The 22,735-nt window shown below is 37.3% G+C and overlaps 2 protein-coding genes across 4 annotated transcripts in view; one reads left to right on the top strand and one right to left on the bottom strand.

The window, feature by feature from the left end:
* The window catches only part of LOC106137422 (phosphofurin acidic cluster sorting protein 1), a 93,123-nt gene extending 77,029 nt beyond the window's left edge, over nt 1-16,094 (top strand). Inside the window, exons 6-19 of one of the 3 annotated variants that reach the window (XR_009657242.1) lie at nt 2,157-2,282; nt 2,637-2,790; nt 4,121-4,201; nt 7,350-7,486; nt 7,890-8,042; nt 9,458-9,666; nt 10,363-10,502; nt 11,540-11,684; nt 12,190-12,304; nt 12,637-12,792; nt 13,292-13,421; nt 13,639-13,761; nt 14,341-14,554; nt 14,597-16,094. Coding sequence is in view for 2 of the 3 variants with exons in the window: in XM_060949150.1 (XP_060805133.1) it covers nt 2,157-2,282; nt 2,637-2,790; nt 4,121-4,201; nt 7,350-7,486; nt 7,890-8,042; nt 9,458-9,666; nt 10,363-10,502; nt 11,540-11,684; nt 12,190-12,304; nt 12,637-12,792; nt 13,292-13,421; nt 13,639-13,761; nt 14,341-14,465 (1,794 nt within the window). In the remaining variant the exon portion in view is untranslated. Of the gene's footprint in view, nt 1-2,156; nt 2,283-2,636; nt 2,791-4,120; nt 4,202-7,349; nt 7,487-7,889; nt 8,043-9,457; nt 9,667-10,362; nt 10,503-11,539; nt 11,685-12,189; nt 12,305-12,636; nt 12,793-13,291; nt 13,422-13,638; nt 13,762-14,340 lie in introns of all 3 variants that reach the window. The other 2 variants (XM_060949150.1, XM_060949151.1) reach the window with 2 other exon arrangements.
* A 5,234-nt stretch (nt 16,095-21,328) lies between these two features.
* Nucleotides 21,329-22,661, bottom strand: LOC106137421 (actin maturation protease). The gene is made up of 2 exons (XM_013338241.2): nt 21,910-22,661; nt 21,329-21,740 (listed from the first exon to the last, which is right to left on the bottom strand). The coding sequence occupies exons 1-2, from the start codon at nt 22,392-22,394 to the stop codon at nt 21,422-21,424; spliced, it is 804 nt and encodes a 267-aa protein (XP_013193695.2). The 5' UTR covers nt 22,395-22,661; the 3' UTR covers nt 21,329-21,421.
* Nucleotides 22,662-22,735: the final 74 nt, after the last annotated feature.

Genomic DNA, 22,735 nt, shown 5'->3' with positions numbered 1-22,735 from the left:
ACTTTTATTTTAATAATAGTTAAATACTTGAATAATGCATTTTATGGAAATGCTTTTTTATTAAATTTAAATTATTTTTTAGAACAAACCACGTTAAGTACAGTATGATTGACTAGTAACTGCTAAAAAACGGCTAACTTTTTTATTGTCTGTGGTAGATGATTGCCAAATGTTCATGATTGAAATATTATTTCATTTTATGTACCTATTTTTTGTATCAAACAGGCTATTGTTAGCTTCAATTTAGCTTAAGTTAGCCATTGCTTGCGCAGCTCTCGCGTTCTCGAGACTTGAGCTTCATGGAGCGCGAGAGAAAGAGACAGAGCTATATGCACTCGAAGGCGAACGACAGGGACAGCGATAGCGAGCTGGAAAACACTGCTAAACGCAAGGGCAGCCGCGGCAAACTCGCGGTGAGCCCGTATGCTAGAATGGATTCTGTTGCTGTAGTCTTAGAGTTGGAATTGCCTTGCGCTTTCAGCTTGTTAGTTTGTGCATGTATTGTATATGTGTAGCTGTAAGACATCAGAATATACTAAAAAATAATTAGTGTATAGAATCGATTTTAAAGGAATCCTTCCGAAAAATAGGCTTATACAAACATATATGTACATATATATGTATATAATGGACCAAGTACAGTCATGTACAGAGATTAGCTTCAGACAAGACCTCGGATTCCTGACTGCTCTACGTACCTACTTTGAGTATTAAAACAAATACTTCGATATCTGGAATTGCTTCACTGTAAAATTTTTAGATGCATGCATCTGTGCTGTCACACGAGCATGTGATTCATTAGACTGTTTTCAGTTATAGAATTAAAAATAAATAGCTATCTACCTATCTTCCTGTCATCAGTGGATCTGACCTACATGTGAACAATTGAGATAAGAACCACTCTTTATTGTAATTATCTAAATGACTCATTTCTGTATAGTGGTTATAAGTAGATTCTGATCTTCGCCACAGTAGTACATCATTTGTTGAAACAGGATAATCACCTCGATCCGCCTGTCGTACATATAGTCACGTCTATATCCCTTGCGGGGTAGACAGAGCTAACTGTCTTGAAAATACTGAAAAGCCACGTACAGCTGTTCCGCCTATCGATGTTTCGGAATTTCATTAATCCAAGTAACGCACCTCTTGATTCGCCCTATCTTTTACTTCATTGAACGAATAACTATTCGTTCATACGAACGAATTTACGAACCGCCGAGATTTGGAATTCCCTCCTCGCATCTCTGTTTCCACATAACTTTTACTTAAGTATTTTTAAGGCAAGAGTAGGCTATTATTTAAGCTTAGACCTTAGGGTCATAAATAAATATATACGGGACAAATTACACTGATTGAGTAAGCTTACGTCTGTTACGAGATACTAACTCAACGATACTATATTTTGTAATAAATACTTATATAGATAAACATACAAGACCCAGGCCAATCAGGAAAAGTTCTTTTCTCATCATGCCCTGGCCAGGATTCGAACCCGAGACCTCCGGTGTCATAGACAAGCGTACTACCGCTGCGCCACAGAGGCCGTAATAGGTTCACAAAATTAGATTAAAAAAAGTTATACCAGATTCCCATTCGTGGTTTCTTCAATTTTAATCCTATCAGTCTTACGAAGGTCATGACTAATAATATAAACAAACGCATTGTTTTGGCTGCTTATCAACAAGATAACTCTTATCTATCTAAATCACTTGTAGCTAATTTTACTTGACTCTCAGTAGCCGCCGTTCCATGGAGGTAAATGGACCCAAAGTATAAATTAAAGTTTGTTTAAAATTGAGCACAGTTTGAAGTGAAATTTTCAAACCTTCAAACATAAATGACATTTTAATATTCGCGTATCTCATTTTTACAACTGTTCTAAGATTTGTCTTTTATTGTGAATGTCTTTTGCGTGATGTGATGGCGAAATATTTTTATTTGGACGTTGTGATTGTTGAACTGCAATGCATGAAGAATTGGATAAGTTTACCAAAATTTTTTGGCGTAGGGCGTAATAATCGCTCGCCATGCGCCACCTAATACCTCACAGCAATATCCACCCATAAAAGCATAGCTCAACTTACCCGCCGCGTATACCTAACATTGTCATGTTACACACAACATCGTTGCTAATATATCACGTCATGTTACAGCAACGCAATCTGAAACAGAAGTTCGCGGCGCTGTTGAGACGGTTCAAGGTCCCGGAGGAGCTGTCGGAGCGAGGGGCGACCAGGGACACGCATCATGCCCAGAGGGATATAGACGAACTGTTCCAGGTTAGTTTTACATCACTCAACGCGTCCTGAAACGGAATTCTACTGTTTCTAGGTGAGTTTTAAGTGGGCTTCTCACGTGATTTCACGAGTCGCGTTTTGCTGATTAGATTTGTGGGAGTATTCACGTGTCACATGTTCATAAGAGCGCGGCGCGGTTTGCAGTACCCCCGAAAAATATATTAAGAGTCAGAGACTCACACAGAGCGCAGCAGCAGAGCAAGGTTAGCCATGGGTTTGGTGGTGAGTGGTGACTTTCGTTGGCATTGAAAAATATAGGCAGCGGTTCAGATTAATCTGCCTTCTATTGTCATGAATTTTAATTTTTTTTAATAACCCCTTTTTTGATAATTCCAGGAACTAGATTCCCTATCGTGCGGCGAGGGCGAGGACTCCGGGCCCGACCAGATGGACACCATCAGCATTGGCTCCACACCCAAACCTTCCTTAAGGCCTTTCTTTAGCAGTTCCAGGAGTCTGGCCAATCAGGAGCATCATAGGCATTCCAACGGTAAGCAATTGGTCTGGTAGGAAAAGATGTAGTGTAGGAATTTAAAAAAATTGTCTCATAAATTTGAATATTTCGCGGGGTTTCGATTTTTTTTTTTTTGGTGATACAAGGAAGATTTAAAAGAATTTGCAGTTAATCTTCACACACTTCTTTGAATATTTGACTCCGAAGTTTAAAAAATATATGACTTAGGAGTTCGTCTTACTAATGTAAATTGTATTTTATTTATTCTTCAACAAAATTAAAATTTTATTAAACATTTGTTGGTGATAAATTATGTCATAAGTTATATTCTTTCGAAAAATTATTTACAGCGAAATAAAGAAACACAGTTATCAACTTCATATTTTGCCAAATCAATAAATTTACGTGTTAGTTATTAGTAACTTAGCAATTATACACTATGTAAATACCGTATTTTTAGAACATACCCTCATATACTCATATGTGTATCAACAATAACAGTACTGATAGAAAGAGAAAGAGTATTCTCTGTCTTGCTTGAGCATCGAACTGCATACACTCGAGACAGTGCATTGTGTGAGCTTCAATTTTATTTCGCGTGGGTTTACTACGTTGTATCGTTTCGCAAAGATTGATGAATGTGAACGAAGCAAAAGATGTATGTGATTAAAGATTTGATTTGATATCTGTGCCAAATTTTGTGAAATTCAGTCCTGTCACAAACATACAAATCTTTTCTCTTTATAATAAGTGCAGATAAAATTGAATACTTCTTATTATTTTTAAAATATCACGTTTAGGAATTTAAAACCATATACGATTTCGATTTAACGTAGGAAACCCATTTTGCATACTGCATTACATTGTATTTAATCACAAGATACATAATATCAGTATCATACATGTTAAAAGTTATTTATTTTTGTGTTTATTTCTTGTTTTGTAACGCTGTGTGCATAGTGTAGCGCATGTGTATGTGAGCGGCGGAACTGTGGACTTTCATAAAGATTTTCATTACATATATTTGCGTTATTATTAAATCGGGATTATTTTGTCTAATGTATTGTGCTATGACAAGTGCAAAAATGTAGATCTCAATCCGGAAAAAAGGGCGTGATTACATATTGCTATTAATTTTAAATGAGTGCCTTTCATTTTTAAATTTTACGATAAGATATATAAATATACTCATATCAATATCACAATTTGTTTGCCACATCTTCATATGAAGAAAATAAACTGAAACAGTATGGCAGTTATTTAAATTCAAATACCAAATTTAAAATTTAAAAAGTAAGCATAGTAAGCATATAAAGGTCCACACCCACCGCTCACGCACACGCCGCATAAAGGTATGCATGCGCAGTGGCCCGGCACGCGAGTATCGCGACGGCGGGCGAACTGGCGTCCGTACGGGAGCGGCACATCGGCACCGTACCGCTGACAGGTAACCGCTTGTTGTGACGCGGCTAGGCGGCTGAGTGGAACTGTGTCTTTAGTTCAGTGATCCTTTTTTTAAATACAGAATGACTTACCTCTTCAATCTTATGCACAAGCCAGTATTAAATACAGAATATCTTATTCACCTCTTCTAGGTAATGCACACGCCAGCTAAAGTTTCCTTTGTAGGTACTCTCGAGTCTACTAAAAGCGATTTCTCATAAATTAACTAGTATTTTTGTAGGACAATGTAACAAAAATATGATCGAACTGAGAACCCTTTTCGAAGTAGGTTAATAAGGCTTAAATTTTTTTGTGAGAATGAATCAAATATTAAAAAAAAATTATAAACATTTAACTTAGCCGCCTAGTGTGGAAACAGCTTTATTTCGAGTAAACAATCGTAGTGAACTCATAGTCAAATTATAATGTGCCTATGAACGTGCGACTTGTCTGTAATGTACTTTTTATTTAGTGAACAAATGTGCCAAAAAAATGATATAATTCTATCACTGTATAAACTGAATTTTTTTAATATGAAAATCCGAAATACTTAATAGGTTCATGTCGCGCATTTATATCTCAAAACATCGACAAAAGATCTCTAAATCGATAAACTAGTTACAACCAAGGTTTTCACTACCATTGTTTGCATACACGATAAGATTACGATTTTTATTATTTCTTTACTATCGGTCGAGATTCGTTACAAAGAAATCTAGTTTGATACGACAAGTCCTATTTTCCTATTTTATCTTGAATATGATGCGAAGGTCCGGAAAATAACACGCTTTAAATAAGTTTCCTGTAGAATATTGGCTGTGTGGATCTCCTGTGCATCTTAAAAATAATCAAGGGTTGGTTATAGAAGTAAGCCGAACGACAAATGGTGGCCAATTATCACTTTACTTTGTATTTGATGGACTCAGAGCTTTAATGCAATCGGAAATATTATGAAGAAAGATAATCAATGAAACCACTGCCCAATCAGGCTTTAGAAACATAAAATAAAATATATTTATTTGTCATTCTCTGGCAAACGATTAAATAATAATATGTTGGAACATATCAAAAAAATCTCGGCCGATAAATCTATATTTATTTGATTAAATCTATAAAATTACTAAGCTTCTGTCTGTCTTGTTATGTTTTGTATTCACTGTTCTGTTCCGTTAATTGAAAAAGTGATATTGAAATTATACAATAACAATGTATCTATTCGTAAAGACTTTTCAGTCTTTAATTTCTGACAAAAAGTCGTACAATAGACTTGTTTACAGATTATTTTTTAAATTGGGAATAAGTTAACACTATTATTCTAAAACGTCTTTATTCAAATACATACATACATACATAAACTCACGCCTCTTTCCCGGAGGGGTAGGCAGAGACTACCTCTTTCCACTTGCCACGATCCCTGCATACTTCCTTTGCTTCATCCACATTCATAACTCTCTTCATGCAAGCTCGGCGGTTTCGGGCACTTTTGACCTGACCCTTCACCAGGACGTCCTTAATTTGATCAAGATATGTTCGTCTAGGTCTTCCCACCCCGACCTTTCCCTCCACACTCTCCTTGTATATCTGCTTAGTCAACCTGTTTTCATTCATCCTCTCCACATGACCGAACCATCTCAACATACCCTTTTCTATTCCTGTAACTACATCTTCTTTCACATCACAACATTCCCTTATCACGCTGTTCCTTATCCGGTCACTCAATTTCACACCCAACATACTCCTTAACGCTCTCATTTCCACTGCATTTATTCTGCTTTCGTGCTTCTTTTGCCATACCCAACTTTCACTCCCATACATTAATGTCGGGACCAACACGCCCCTGTGCACAGCCAGTCGAGCCTTTTTGGATAGTTTCTGACTGCTCATAAAGGCATGCAAAGCTCCATTCACCATGTTCCCCGCGTTCACTCTCCTTTCAATATCACTATCACACTTGCCATCTGATGTAAACTTTGATCCTAGATATACAAACTCTTTCACTTGCTCAACTTTTTCTCCTCCAATCAAAATATTACATGCTGTCATTTCTTTCTCCATTTCAAAAACCAGTGTTTTAGTTTTACTTACGTTCACTTTCATTCCTTTCTCTTTTAAAGCTTCATGCATACAGTTTACCATCTCCTGTAACTCCTCCGCTGATGACGCCAGTATAACCTGATCGTCGGCATAGAGCAGACATTTGACGAGTAATTCATTCATCCTTAATCCACTTTCAGACTCTTTCAAATCTGTCAAACAACTATCCATAAATAGGTTGAACAGCCACGGTGACGCAACACATCCCTGCCTAACACCTATCTCAATCTTAAACCACTCAGTGTGCGCTCCGTTTATCCTGACACAAGCACTCGAATCCTCATATAAGGATTTCAGTGCTCGTATCAAGAGACTGCTCACCCCATGCATAGAAAGTGCTGACCACAATTCATTCCTCTCAACTCTGTCAATTTATTCAAATACATTACATTATAGTACACTATATATTTATTCAAATACATTACATTATAGTCTTACAAATGTTAATTGTATCCTCCTGAGTTTTTGAATTTAATCCCTTCATTTGTAAAGATACGACAATATTTTTGTCTGTGTAAATTAATAAAGAAATAGTAACATACTATTGATTTTATTGACTTTTGTCAAAATAAAATATCACTGTTTCAATCGGACTTGTATAGCATGGTTGCACGCATGCATCATTTATCATCTGAAACTTTATATATATACATATTTATCTCTCTCCTTCCTTTGTAGTACGAGTGTACTATGACACTCGAGGCTGTCGTATTTAAAATTGTATTTACATTGTTTTGACTAATTACGATGAAGCAAAAATACAGATATGACACCAAATAGACGTATCATAAAAAAGAACATATTTCTGTTTTTATATTAACTGAATTCTAATTTTCCGCTCGCCATCTATTTATTGTTCGTTTTTCCAATAGATCAAATCCCAATATATAGGATTTGATCTATTGGAAAAATGGAACGACCTGATTTAATCAAATAAAACTTAAAGGTTTATTACAACGACAGCAACGAGTGCTTAGTTCTATCTGCCCTATCTTCTTCTATTACTGTGCTAACTTGTAACCCAAGTACCTTAACAATAAAGTCTATATTTGCAACAGAGTCAGAGACAATCCGTAGTTCTGCGGGCGACGAGAGGGGGAGCGAAGGGAATAGTGACGGTGACGCCACAGCAGACGCACCTGTCTCTGGGGCTTCGGTCTCCAGTTCACCACCGAACGAATCCAAGGTTTCTACGGTAAGGGGTTTGTTTTTGTACTATTTATTAGATTTTGCTGTAAAAGTTCGTTTGGTGGGCGCCGAAATGGTGGGCGTAGAAAACAGTGATGGGACGCCACAGGTGATGCTTCTGTTTCATCAGGACGAATAAACGGTTTTTACTGTATATTATTATTTAATTTAGTAGAATGTATATTATTTTTTCTTAAGTCAAATCATGGCTAGTTGGATTGTGTGTTATAAGTAGGAAAGCGAGGGGAACAGTGACGGCTTATTATAACAAAACGCCTATTTACGAAATCATCAGCATTTCATTACATTTATCAACAAAAGTTAACCACTACAGATGTTCATTCTTGTTAATACAGATATCGTAAATCACTTGATAGATTAACTAATGATAGTTTATTGTCTCCCTCCAGGAGGACAAGCGTTCGAGGCTGTTCCGTAGCGCTACCAGCGGGGGTAACTTGACCCCCGCGTCGGCCGGTCGCAAAAAGAACTCGCTGAGCATCGGCGGTGATCGACCATTGTCGGCTCACGAGTTACCCGCACAGAGTCCGACTACACTGGAGGTGTGTATAGAGCATAATAAAAAAAAAAACTACATAATAAGCTTTTTTTCATACATAGGTACATATGATCACGTCTTTATCCCTTACGGGGTAGACAGACCCAACAGTCTTGAAAAGACTGATAGGCCACGTTCAGCTGTTTGGCTTAATGTTAGAATTGAGATTCAAATAGTGACGGGTTGCTAGCCCATCGCCTAAAAGAAGAATCCCAAGTTTATAAGCCTATCCCTTAGTCGCCTTTTACGACACCCATGGGAACGAGATGGAGTGGTCCTATTCTTTTTTGTATTGGTGCCGGGAACCACACGGCACATTTACGGCACGGCACATAATTTTGGTAATCGCTGCACATGATTTAATAGATGTATATTGTTTATTAATTGTAGTTTTTTTGTATGTTTAGCATAATTATTTTATTTTGTACTAGCTGTGTCCGCAACTTAGTCCGCGTGGAATAGTTATTTTGGGCATCATTGAATGATTCAACTCAAAGATGAATAATTTTCCCCGTTTTTTCCACATTTTTCATTATTTCTTCGCTCCTTATAGTTGCAGCGTGATGTTATATAGCGTAAAGCCTTCCTCGATAAGTGGTCTATTCAACACAAAAATAATTTTTCAATTCGAACCAGTAGTTACACGCATTCAAACAAACAAACTTTTCAGCTTTATAATATTAGTATAGATTTTGTGTTGTTATAATAAATATATTTATTTAGTTTGACCCCCACAAAGTTCTCTGTCAGACCCAATGGTTGACTGGTAGATAATGCTCTATGACGATTGGCTTGCAATCTGTCACTATTTGAATCTCAATTATGTTATTAAGAAAACAGCAACAGAACGTGGCCTTTCAGTCTTCGCTACACTATTGGCTCTGTCTACTCCGCAAGGGATATAGACGTGACCATATGTATGTACGAGTATGTATGTAAGGAATACTAAGAATAGGGATAGGTTTGTGAACATGGGATTCTTTTACCACTCCATCTCTTTCCTATGGATGTCGTATAAGGCGACTTAGGGATAGCCTTATAAACTTGGTATTCTTCTTTTAGGCGATGGGCTACCAAACTATCACTATTTCAATCTCAATTCTATATATTCTATATAGACGTGACTTTTATTGATGTATAAATATAAATAAATATATACGGGACAAATTACACTGATTGAGTTAGCCTCGAAGTAAGTTCTTTGAGGCTTGTGTTACGAGATACTAACTCAACGATACTATAATATAATAAATACTTAATATAGATAGACATCCAAGGCCCAGGCCAATCAGAAAAAGTTCTTTTCTCATCATGCCCTGGCCGGGATTCGAACCCGGGACCTCCGGTGTCACAGACAAGCGTATTACCGCTGCGCCACAGGGGCCGTCGATGTATGTACATATATTGTTGTATCTTCAGCCCCGTCGCACCTTAACCGAACAAGCCCACCGATTGCTGGGCGAGCTGGGCGAGGAGACGCCGGTGCCGGAGCTGGTGGGCGTGTGCCCGGCGGGGCCGGCGGCGGCCGCGCTGGCCGCGCTGGCGGTGCCCGCGCTGGTGGTGCCGCCGCCGCACGCGCCCGACGCCCGGCCGCTGTTGCACGCGCTACTGGCGAGGATCAATAAACCGTTAGTTGTATTTATTTACTTATACTGTCTGTCTGTAGACCATACTTTAATCTTGAAATAAGCTAACTAGTGGAACCGTAGGTATCTCAGAGCGGTTGGTATGAATCAAATAAAGAAATAAATGTAAAAACGATTGGTTTCTTTCCAATCGTATTGACAATAATTGTCTTGGTTCCAAATCAACATAAAAGATATTTCCTTACCTTAGTCTCGTCCCTCTAATAAACACAACTGAAATCCCTCTAGCTAATGTCAAGGTGACATGTCGACCCAGTGTTGCTAGTACAATACTTATTGGTCAGCTCAAATAATATATTATCTATTTAGCAACTAATAAAGTTTAGTATTCAGTGTAAGTAAAAGTTTTGTTAAGTAAATAAGGCAAGAGTAGTTTTGACACCTGTCACTTTCACAAATAACGTGAGCGAGTTGATGGATACTGACTTATCCCGTGGCAATGTCCCGATCTTTTTTTCATGAAATGCGACTGAAATTTGAATTTCGCACTTTCTAATTGACAGAGAGCTAATGAAGAACTTATTACAAATTCTCAGAGCATCATAGTCCTTCGCAAATAATCAGGTGCTTTTGGCATGATTGCTATCATTATCTCTACATTATTGTCATCAGTCTCTCACGTCTACATTCCAATCTCAAACTTATACTAGAATGCATTGTTTTTTTATTTTTCACCAGTGGCGCGCGTCGCTCCGTTGTACGCGTGGTGGTCTGCGGCGGCGACGTGGCCGCTGCGTGCGCGTTACGAGCTCACGCGGACTTAGCGGCGAGGAGGCCGCACGACGCCGCGCTGCTGAGATACTACTTTGTGCCGCTTGGTGAGTGGAGGGGGGGAAAGGAGGGGGTGAACTGTAAATGTAAGGAGGTCTAAACGTGTAAGGATTGCATGATGATCTATCGGCGTGACGACCGTACGACACCGTGCTGCTGAGGTACTTCATTGTGCCGCTGGGTGAGTGGAGTGGGGGGAAAGGAGGGGGTGAACTGTAAATGTAGGGAGGTCTAAACGTGTAAGGATTGCATGATGATCTATCGGCGTGACGACCGTACGACACCGTGCTGCTGAGGTACTTCATTGTGCCGCTGGGTGAGTGGAGTGGGGGGAAAGGAGGGGGTGAACTGTAAATGTAAGGAGGTCTAAACGTGTAAGGATTGCATGATGATCTATCGGCGTGACGACCGTACGACACCGTGCTGCTGAGGTACTTCATTGTGCCGCTGGGTGAGTGGAGTGGGGGGAAAGGAGGGGGTGAACTGTAAATGTAAGGAGGTCTAAACGTGTAAGGATTGCATGATGATCTATCGGCGTGACGACCGTACGACACCGTGCTGCTGAGGTACTTTTTTGTGCTGCTGGTTGAGTGGGGTTGGGGGAAAGGAAGGGTTAAACTATAAATGTAAGGTCCTCCTTACATTTATAGGTAATGATGATTTACCTAATAAATCCTTACAGGATTTCATGATGATTTATCGGGCAAGACGACCGTACGACCCCGTGCTATTATTCTTTGTTCAGCTTGGTGAATGGAGTGCGAGAGAGTGGAGGTTCTTTATCTTGGTGTACCTACAAGCTGTGTTAGGAGGTAAGTGTGTAGTGACTTGCAAACATGTGACACGCTGACTTAGTGGTGGGACGTCCGCACAACGCTGCGTAACATACTTCTTCATACTACTTAATACGGCCACGGCTAGAAGTTCTTCAGGGCGTTCCTTCTGTCCTAGTAATGCACTGAATCAGTGTTAAAGCCAATTCCTTCTCAAGGTCCAGTCAATCATGTCCCAGTAATAGCTTTTATACCCCTTCTTCTTTTAATAATTTCAAAAGTCTAAAATGATGATTGTCATTTCCACACAGGTCCAAGCACAGTATGCCGTTACCTGAGCGCTGGAGACTTCGGGTACTTGGGCCTTTTCTGCACAGACACGTGGGCGGCGCTGTGCGAGCGAGCGGCCGACAACGGCATTGTCGAGATCCAGGAAATGTCCGCGAGAATCGCCAGGTAAATGATGCTTGGAGTCGTCGCTAGATGGCGCTGTACGTAATTGTGAGAAAGATACGAGTACCTACCTGAAGCTGTACGAGCGGGCGGTCGACGATGACATTGTCGAGATCCTGGATAAGTCCGCGAGGATCGCCAGGTAAATGGTGCAGGGGGTCGTCGCTAGATGGCGTTGTATGTGATTGTGAGCAAGTGAAAGATATATAGTCTAAATTTAGTGTCGGTGTGCCTATCTAAAAGTGTGTGTTCAAAGTGTTTTAGGAAACAGTCTAGGTTAATTGGAATTTGAAATATACTTAAGTGCACAAAGGGGCGATCGATCAAGTTGGGTGCCACTAGGAAAATTCGTTTTCCTCATATATTTATCTCAACCGATTTTCCATATAAAATGGTTGCTAGGCAACGATAATTGCGGGTTTTTTATGTCATTTGAAATAAACAGCACAGCGCCGCTCGGTCAACCCGGTATTAAGATTTGAAATTGACTATGGATGTTTTTCATCAGGTTCCTTAACAGCAAGGGACCAGTATACAACGTGCCAATAGGAGAAGCTATGGTGGCCTGTCGAGACAAAGCTGGAGATGAAGACGCCAGTCAAACATTCGTGCCATTCATTGCGGTAATTTTTTCCTAACATATAATCACGTCTATGCGGTCTGTACCTTTGCGGGGTAGACAGAGCCAACAGTCATAAAAAAACTTGAAGGCCACGTTCACACTGCTTTCTTATGATAGAAATAAGATTTTACTCGCCTTTTACTACATCCATGGGAAAGATATGGAGTGGTCCTATTCTTTTAGATTTTAATGTATAGTTACTTGTAATAAGGTCGTTATTTTAAATCAAAATTGAAATCGGTTCAGCGAAACGCAAGATAATCTCGGACAAACATACATACACACCACCATCTTATATTTAGAAGGCGTTTAAAAAAAAACTGTTGTTTTCAGGAGGTGCGCGTGGGCTGCAGCGACGGCGGGCCGTCGTCGCTGGAGCTGGAGGAGGGCGGGTCGCCGCCCGCGCGCCCGTCGCCGCCCGCCACGCCCGCGCTCGAGCCCGCGCCGCCCGCGCTCGACCCGCTCGACCTGCAGCTCGACTACTGGCTGGTTCGCGTTACAATTTAAAAAAGAATAGATTTAAAAATTATTACATTGCTGGCTGGTTCGTGTTACAATTTAAAAAAAAGAATAGATTTAAAAATTATTATATTGCTGGCTGGTTCGTGTTACAATTAAAAAAAGAATAGATTTAAAAATTATTACATTGCTGGCTGGTAAGCTTTTTTTTAGTCGGCTGGTTAGAACTCGAATTTGAAATCAGGCTGGTTGGAATTTTAATTTTAAAATAGAGTTGAAAGTTTATTATATATATATACCTTTATTAGAGTAATATTGGTTAGCTATTTTAGCTGGTTATGTAAAGCTGAAATTTAAAAATAGATGAATTATGTACAATTTTACGACTTTCATCAGTGATCATGTTTTTATTGCTCAAATTACTGCACACGGAAGGAACTAAACTGAACTTTGGTTCTAACATACTTTAAGATTAATTTCTCTGGCTCGAGTAAAATTTGAATAAATATCTATTTATTATACTTGATAGGTCCCGGGACGAACGACAGATGGCGCTGACAGCAAAGTGACGGTGAAAGCAATGTTCCGCGCGCTACACGTCACCAGACAGAACACTCATCTATCTATTTCATATCTCACCAAGGAGAAGAAGCAGAAGAGTGAGTTATTTTTTAATTTATCTTAATGACCACTAGATGTCGCTAATATTGATTTGAAGACGATGTTCCGCGCGCTACACGTCACCAAACAGAACACACATTTATAATAATAAAGAAATATAATATAGTAAATATAAAGTCATCTAAACATCCATATTATTTTATATCCATAAGTTTTTCATTGTGTTGTCATATAAATTTTTTAATAATGTTACAGTAATGCGACTGGGTAAGAAGAAGGAGAAGCCCGGCGAGGCGGAGGTGGGCCGCGCTCAGACCGTGGAAGGTGTCTCTAGGCTCATATGCTCGGCCAAGGGATCTCACAACGTGCCGTTGAAAGGTAAACATTTATTTCATTGAGAAACTAAGCTGGTTCGCCACGAACGTAGACGTCGCGATTATTTGCACCCAATAAAAATATTTTGGACTACAGAAGATAAGTACATACATACATACATATGATCACGTCTATATCCCTAGCAGGGTAGACAGAGCCACCAGTCTTGAAAAGACTGATAGGCCACGCTCAGCTGTTTGGCTTAGTGATAGAATTGAGATTAAAAAAAGTGACAGGTTGCTAGCCCATCGCCTAAAAGAAGAATCCCAAGTTTATAAGCCTATTCTTTAGTCGCCTTTTATGACATCCATGGGAAAGAGATGGAGTGGTACTATTCTTTTTTCTAATGGTGCCGAGAACCACACGGCGAACATACATACATACATATAATTAGATAAGACTGTAGTCCAATGTCGTGTGGTTCCCGGCACCAATAAAAAAAAAGAATAGTACCACTCCATCTCGTTCCCATGGATATCGTAAAAGGCGACTAAAGGATAGGCTTAAAAAACGCATCGAAATCTTGTTACGAACATACATTAAACGTATATTTGCCTCAAGTTGATTTGTCATTTCCCGCAGTATACATTGACGGCACGGAATGGACCGGCGTGAAATTCTTCCAAGTGTCAACGCAATGGCAGACGCACGTCAAAACGTTCCCGGTGGCCACCACCGGGGTACCAATGATGCCGCCGGAGACCTAAACCACCAAACAAAAACCCTGGTATCGTCGCTTTGGCTTCCCGCTTGGGACTTTCGGCTTCGTTCAGCTATTTTCGAACCCCGTTCGGGTATTTCCGCCCGTCGTTCGGGTATCTTCGCCACTCGTTCGGGTTTCTCCGCTACCCGAACGGTCATACTCGGGAAACGAAGTATTAAAATACTCTTTTGACATAAAACGATGTCTAAAGTTATTACTGTTTATCTATTAACGCTTGCTTAGATTCTTAGTGAATTTGCGAAGGTTAAATCAGTGAAAGTGTATTATTTTGTCATTAATTAATCAAATGATAGGTAATTTTGAAAATTATAAATTCTGCATGTCATTCATTGCCTGTGTATTTTATATAAAAAAAATATCCTGAATCTTTCTATATCAAAATATGCGATCCCAACGGTTTTGAGGTTATAAATTGGACTTTAGAATTCCAAATACGTATTACCTAGGTCTTAGATAAGAAGTATTTAACTTTAGTTGTCGTTTTGAAGGCAAAGCCGTCTAAATTCGCTCGATTACATCGGCAATTCGTCGATTCCATGTTTATTTATCGATAAATCTATCGAGCTGCCATGATTTTTTAGCGCGTAGTACAAGCTTTTGTTATGTATTTTGAATTTTAATGCGAACGGTTTAACGTTGAAAATTGTTCGGTAGTTAGTAATGCATGCTATGTGGTGTAGTATTCGTATTCAAGTTACATAATAAAGGCTCAATAACCATGGTAACTATCCATTATAGTCATTCATAGTATGTAGTTTATATATTTAATATTGTATAACAGTAGGTATGCGTGTACTCGACTTGTATCGAAAAATAATGGTTCGTGACATTTCCAATATGTAGGTTAGGTTATTTGGTAATGAAACCGAATTCCGGAGTGTGCACAGCCACAAAGATATATTAAAAGTGAATATACATTTGTAAATTGTCCGTATGTCGTCGAGTATGAGATGATAAATTCAGCGTGTGCGGAATATTCAGAAAGTCATGCGAGTTTGTTGAAGTGAGTCGTGATTTTGTGATTCAAAATAAGAATATGATAAATGTATATATCTTTGTGGCTGTATCTCCGGCACATATCAGATGGGTTCGTGCTGGTTGGCGCGATTTTTTTTTATATCTGTGATTCGCGAATGCAGTTTTTTTTTTATTAATAAGACAACGGATTGTCGCAGTCATTTTTGTATTTTTTATAAGCAACTGAAGTACTACATTAGCGATTGTTATTAATTTTATACGCGTAGGAGTATCCACTTCTCGTTTCGCTGTTGTGTATAGTAAAACCAATATCTTCCTGACCGACTACCGATTTTGTCTTCTTTCTAGACTTTTTGCTTTGAAAATAGAATATTCCGAGCCAACTTTTGTAAATTTCTCTGCGTCTGCTCGTACTAAATTAAGATATACATAATTTAGTCACTGTTGCCAAAATAATAATAAAAATGCGGCCAAAGCTTGTCAATATTTTAGAATTACTTTTACCAAGTTTAGCTGTAAAAGCTGAAGTAAACTTACGCCATTAAAGACGTAAGTAGTATGCAACACTTCACTATACACAGCTTTAATCTCGCCAAACGTATCTATTATAGGCGTTTCAAAAGAAGATTTTTATTATTAGATTAGTTATTTTTTCCCGGCCAATTAAGAATTGAAAATAAGAAGGATTAAAGGTGATTGGTCAGTGGCTAGATTATTGTACAATCTTACAATGACAAGTATTTTCATGAACGAAGATTATTAGAAAAGTGACTATAGATACACTCTGTTCATCCAGAATATAAGTTGATCTAAAATGGCAGCCGTCAGCGCAGTTGTTAAAGACGCTAATAAGCCCCCATAATTCGAATGGCACCTGTAAACCTGCATAAGTCAACTTTTGTGCTGGACAACGCTATTAATGAAGGTTAGAATTCTACCACCAGATAGCGCTAGTTAAACTTGAACATTTGCCACTGTCAAATAGAACATTGTTGCCATAGTAACTAAAAAAGCACTAAGTGTTCTGTCTTGTGTGTGACCGTTAACAACACCGCATTAGACTAAAGGCTGTATATAAAGTATGTTGCCACAATTTTTTGATAAACATCGTTCATTAATCTTGTCGGTAAATGTAGCTTGGAGTAACCGCTCCGCCGGCCAACGACTGTCTAAAAATATCATAGTTTTAGCATCTATATTCTCATCTCTAAATGTAATGTTTAGGACTATATTTGTGTGTATTTAGTTAGGTGTTCGGCTGTATGTGCGCGTGTGCGAGCCAGGCGATCTTTGGACTTTAAAATACTTAATGTTTTACCGAATTTATAGACAATACCACTTTAAACTTTGGCGTTGCGTTAAAAAGTCATATTGTTAATTACATAGGTTTTGATATTTACATACCTTTCTAAGGACGTGATCAACTCTAAGGTATGTCTATTGGGCGCGTTAAGGCGTATTGATAACTTTTTTGCGCAAACTTTTTAAATTTTCAAGGGAGGGCCCAGTCTACTCGTCCCCCCCCACCCCATTTCTAACGCCTATGGTTGCGCATATCAACATCTGTGTAATTAACAATATAAAATTGTTTTTTTTTTCTTTAAGCCTCTAATTTTGTTGTGGACGCTTTAGAATCGCGTGCTCTTTGTAATCTTTCCAAATATTCATTATCTTTTCTTATAAAAGCTGTAACTGGTGTACCTTTGTATTTACATAGAAGATGCATGGTAGTTCTTTAAAAAGACAACAAGTTGAACCGAAAAAAATATTTATCTGTCTGCATGTTTGTATGCGCATCACGCAAAAACTGCAGAATGTTTGTTGCTGTTTTCACAGTTGTATAACTTTTGGCGTGTGAGTGTTACCGACTGAGACCTTAGAAAGGTTGACATTTTTATTCTACACGTACGAAGTTCGCGAATTGAACCGTATTAATTACGATAAAATTACTGTTATTTAGAAACATTACGATGACGTGGTAAACCGACGTGGAATTGTAATGAAATGTACAAAACATTTTGAATTAAATTTTATTAACTTTATCAATTGTTTTATTTTGTCACGCTGTGCCAAAGTAAAAATAAGGTTACGTTTTTTCTGAGTGAATTTCAAATTGAACTGGAACAACGAATATCAAGTAATAACATATTTGATGAACTTATCACAAGTAGTAGATTGTAAGTATTGATAACAATGTATTTAGTAATGAATATACATTAGATATTAATTTATAAGTAAAATTCTAATGAATATTTGGAAGGTTGCAGAGCATTAAAGACAATACTATTCACATTACTACTTCATATACTAAGCTGTCGCTTTTAACTTCCTGTCTCGATGCTCACACCACTACAATAAGAAATCTGCAGTTAATACATTCAACGCTCCCTTTCTACTATCAGCGGTGTATTTGCAGTTTATCAGGCAGGCAATGTATTAAAACGAATTTTACACTTGGTCAAAGCCAGACCATTTTGACTTCTAAAACGAAGTATCATAAACTATAAAAGTTAATAGACACAATAAATTTATCGGCGTGTAGAATTTTCTAATGTGTAACTGTATGTACTTTTATATGGCGGTCGGTGGAATATTGCCACGATAATATCCTACATGTTTGGTTATAGATTTTAGGCAGTGTGTTTTATTTTCTACCTACTTAAATGCCATATAAAAGGTTAAAGGAGAGCAACATTCAAAAAAGGATTAAAGTATGTTGGTATTGCTTCAATTATTGCTTTTTATTCAATTAAGATATGCCTGTAATATCGATCAATATATCAGTAATGTTATAAATAGAATTATAATTCCATTATCAATCAGTCTAAATACTCTATTTCTCAAAAATATTATCAACTGTTTAACTAATAGCTACATATAGCCATAAACTTATTCAAGAAATATCAAAATATGTTAAGAAGATTGTAGTTGTGACTTTTATTCCTGATAATAAGCAACGTAAGCCATGTTAATCAAATAATACTTAATGTCGCATTGTATTTTGTTCAGATCGTAATCTTATCATCAGTATCAGTGAAATTCTTGTTTTTATAATTTTGTTAATAGTACTCCAATTAAACCAAGTTGGCTTTTTGGCAAACAGATTTTTTGCTTTGTATAAAGAAATGGTTTAACATTGTTTAAAATAAGTTTCTACCATTTTTTAAAATTCGATTTTAGTTAATTAGTAAGTATTTTTTAAAATCTAACGTAGTTAATATCGTTTGCAGGAAAGTATTTGCGTTATACAAATATATGTTTGATGATGATCTCATGTAAATTTTAACTATTTGGCTAATATTAATTTTGCATAAGTGCAAATCAATTGTATTTTTCTTTCATTAGTATTCATGTCTAATTGACTAATTAACGAACACATAATCACAATGATATCTAAACAATGTCTTTATTAACATAAAGAATATTCGATTCTTTTTAGTTGAGTTTAGTACAAAACTGTTTAATAATTTCGATTTAACTCGTTGTTAATGTATTCTTTAATTCATAAAATAAAATTTAAAAATTTGATATTATATTTGATTTGTCAAGAGCTAAAAATTTCTGACTTGTCTTAAAATTTGATTTCATTTAATATATTTAAGCGAAGTGATGAGATTTATTATTTTATGATAATTTGCAAGTATGATTTGTATTTATTGTACAAATAAAATTTTACATTAAAATTATCAATTATTTTTATTGTTCTTTCCCACATACATAAACATTACTGGTAAATAAAATATAGTATTGGTTATAATAAGTTTTGTCTGCAAGTAAGTCATTTGGAAAGATATTTTTCATACAGTAAATTCATTAGACATGAGCAGGTATTCATATAAAAACTTAATATGAGGTCTCAACTATGGATGTCACCAAGACATTTTTAGCAATAGTATTACCTACTTCCCAACAATTAAAACAAAAAATTATAAAATTGGCTGAGAAAACTTTTAGTTATGCTTTTGATATTTTCCTCTGAGTTAACTTGTCTAGATAGTGAAATCATAATAATAGATCAACAAGACTAGTGCTAGTTTTGGGTATCCATAATTAGACTTAAAATATGTTGTCAACAATAAGTGATACTTTGTATCCAATTTTGGAAATAAAACTATTCATTTATAAATTAATTATAATATAAATAAATAAATAAAAATATTTTTTTTTCTAACATTCAATAGTAAAATAGTTCTATCTATGTACGGTCGCGTTCATAATTGCAGTCATAGTTCGCAAAACTTTATAGCTTGCACCGCTGCTACCACTCACACATTCACACAAATAACACAATAAACAACAAGCGGTGAAACGTTGGGTAACGCGCCATCAAGAAGAGGGTAGTGTAAAAAGTCGACCGCGCAGCGACCGTCGTCCGCTAATAATCAACACAGCGACAGCCACACAGCGGAGATCCATGGTGGAACAGTACGAAAATAATGGCTTCATACCGACCAGAATATTTGCGAAACAGTTCGACACATTAGTGGTTACTGTTCGTCGAGTTTGCATCGTGAGGGACTACACCACAGACAGCCAGCAAAAAAGCCGTATTTATCCGAAATAAATAAGCAAAGACGTTTAGAATTTGCTGGGCAGTATTTGGATTTTGCCTGGAAAGAAGCGATATTTACGGACGAAAAGTTCGTTTATGTCATCACTACACGGTAGGCTTCATTTATGGCGAAGAAATGCAACTCGGTATGAAGAAATAAATATTGTGCCAAATATGGAGTCTGGACACATATCTGTAAATATGTGGGGCTGGATGAGTGCTGCTGGACCTGGGGAACAGGTGTGGATAGCAGGACGCGCTATAGCTGCTCATTATGTGCAAGTGCTGGAAGAAACCATGTTACCAACTGTGCGGTATATTTATCCGATTGATGATATGCCAACAATATCATTTGTGCCCTGTGCATCGAGTCCATATAGTGCGTGAAAGGTTCTGCCAGTTTATATTAAAACTACTAATTACTTAGATAGTATTTAAGGACAGCTTCAATATCTTTTCTTTATGAAAACGAATAATTAAGCTGTAACCTTAATAACAGGAGATAAGTAGATGATACAATTAGTGTAATATGCTGTATGTATAGCTTTATATAATCATCAATATGTAAACAAAACTATAGGTAAACTGTTTCAATAAAATTTACTAATTTTAATTATTGAATGTTTTATTTTCTCCCTCTTGTTTAATATTTCTTGCTGATTTCCGTGTTTGAAGACAACTTTCCGTGTTTGTAATTCTTAGATATCAGTTAGTTAGTCAGTCAGTTACTTAGTTCAAATGGCACCTTGAAACATTAAAAATTGTCAGTAACACATTTTTTTTTTAATAGGAAAAAAAATTCCTTGAATAACTTCGAAATCCAAGTAACGCTAGTAACTAGAACAAGCGAGTGTGAGCAAGCGAGATTATCTAATATATCTTAGATCTCACTTGCTCACACAAGTAATAAAATTGCTACCCAATAACTTTCAAAGGAACCACTACCTACGTTAGGGTCGTGTGCAGATAAACTTTCAACCTTATTGAAATGTCATAAGTCTGGCAGTCGCAGGCTTCCATCTATAGGCAAATCTTATGCAAATAATGAGAGACGACGATATCTCGATCGACAATTATCGGGCCCAGTTCGGCCATCGTTGATTACTGTCTCTTTCTGTTTTGTTATGTTATATGTCATAGAATAATAAACTGTTTTTCTTAGTAATCATTGGTTTTAAAGACCGTATTCATTTGATGAAATATTTATTCTTTTTAAATATGCATGTGTGTGTGTATCTATTGGAACCACAGTGCACGCTATTTTAACCCGTAAGAATTTTAAAACTATGACTGCAGATATGAACGCGATCGTACATGTATCTTATAATATTTATAACAATATAATAAAATTCTTTTTACTCTTACTCAATAGTCAATACTTCAAAAAACTACAATAAATATCAACAATCTCAAACCCCCTCGTATAACAAGAACTGATCCCTTAATCCCCTGTCACCCCCAATGCCACCTTCAGGTAGTATGTAAATCCATTCTTCACCCCCTCTCTTAGGTGAGAATTCCATAAGATTTTTATTACTCGCATCCAAAGCGGCCAGTTTCCAAGCTGCGAGATACCTGGATTTGCCATGCTTGCACAAAACATAAACATTTTCGGGATCTTCATAAGCTTCCCCAGGGTCATTAATGATGATCACTCCGCAGACGAGAGCCCAGTGTGCAGTGTGACCTTTCTTGAGACAAGGTGAATGATTGAAGTCAGCATCATAACTAAGGTGAAAGTCAAGGAAGATTTTTTTTTAAATAGCTTTTAAACCAAATATGCTTGAAATGATGCAGTCAATATGAAATTTATAGTTGTAGGGCAGTTAAAAATACAATGTTATGTTTCTGTTGTCTGAGTTAGATATAAATATAAAATTTGTGACAAAAAGGATACGGAACCAACAGCACAGCACCATCCAGTAATTTTTCTATAGTCTCCTTACTGAATAAACCACCTCTCCTTAGTTCATACTTAACATTATTAATTTCGGTTAAATTGAATACTTTTTCAGTTAGCTTAATCATGTTTTCACAACTGAACATTTCTCCATTATTACTGTATCCCTCCATTTTGGCAATGCTCAGGAGTTCTTCCGGGGTGATCTCGTCATTGCAGAGCATAGAGAGAGCTACCAGACCACATGTGGGTCCGACTTGAATTCTTGACTCAAAATGTTTATATTTGTACTTAAAAGGTGCTTCATTTAAACAAACGTGGTATTTTTCACATGCTTGCGAAAGCTCATGGTCCAATGCCCAGTGGCAGACATCAAAGTTTCTTTTTGCAATATCCTGGTCAGGAGCACACTTTGTTGGTGATATTAGAGATGGCTTGGATTCAGGGGGCGGAGGTGGAGGAACTGGTGGTATGGTACACATTGTACCCCGACAGCATCAAGAATTGGTACAGAGACGAAATGGCAATAAAACAAAAAAACAAAATTCACCTGAGTTAGACATGAGAATGAAGATATACTAAATTTATGATTTAATGTGAGAAGCAATAAGTAGGATCGGTTTTAGGTCTTTTTATATCACAACAAATTCATGTACATAAGGACATTATAAATAATACTCTGTATATTCAGGGCAAAAATAGATACAAATCAGATGTGAGATGAGCCAAAATTTACTCTTTGGCCAAAATCTTGCCGTTGCCTAACTTGCTGTCAAGTCGCGAAAACTTTTGGCAGCTGTCACTTTTGCGCACTATGTCAGGT

Source organism: Amyelois transitella, chromosome 18 (genome assembly GCF_032362555.1).
Source record: "Amyelois transitella isolate CPQ chromosome 18, ilAmyTran1.1, whole genome shotgun sequence".
Lineage (NCBI taxonomy): Eukaryota > Metazoa > Arthropoda > Insecta > Lepidoptera > Pyralidae > Amyelois > Amyelois transitella.
This window is presented reverse-complemented; position numbering and strand designations above follow the sequence as displayed.

Coding starts and splice junctions, on each gene's coding strand:
- LOC106137421 (XM_013338241.2), bottom strand. CDS start 22,394: ATGTGTACCATACCACCAGTTCCTCCACCTCCGCCCCCTGAATCCAAG. Junction 21,741..21,909: donor GGTGCTGTGCTGTTGGTTCC/GTATCCTTTTTG, acceptor CTTTCACCTTAG/TTATGATGCTGACTTCAATC.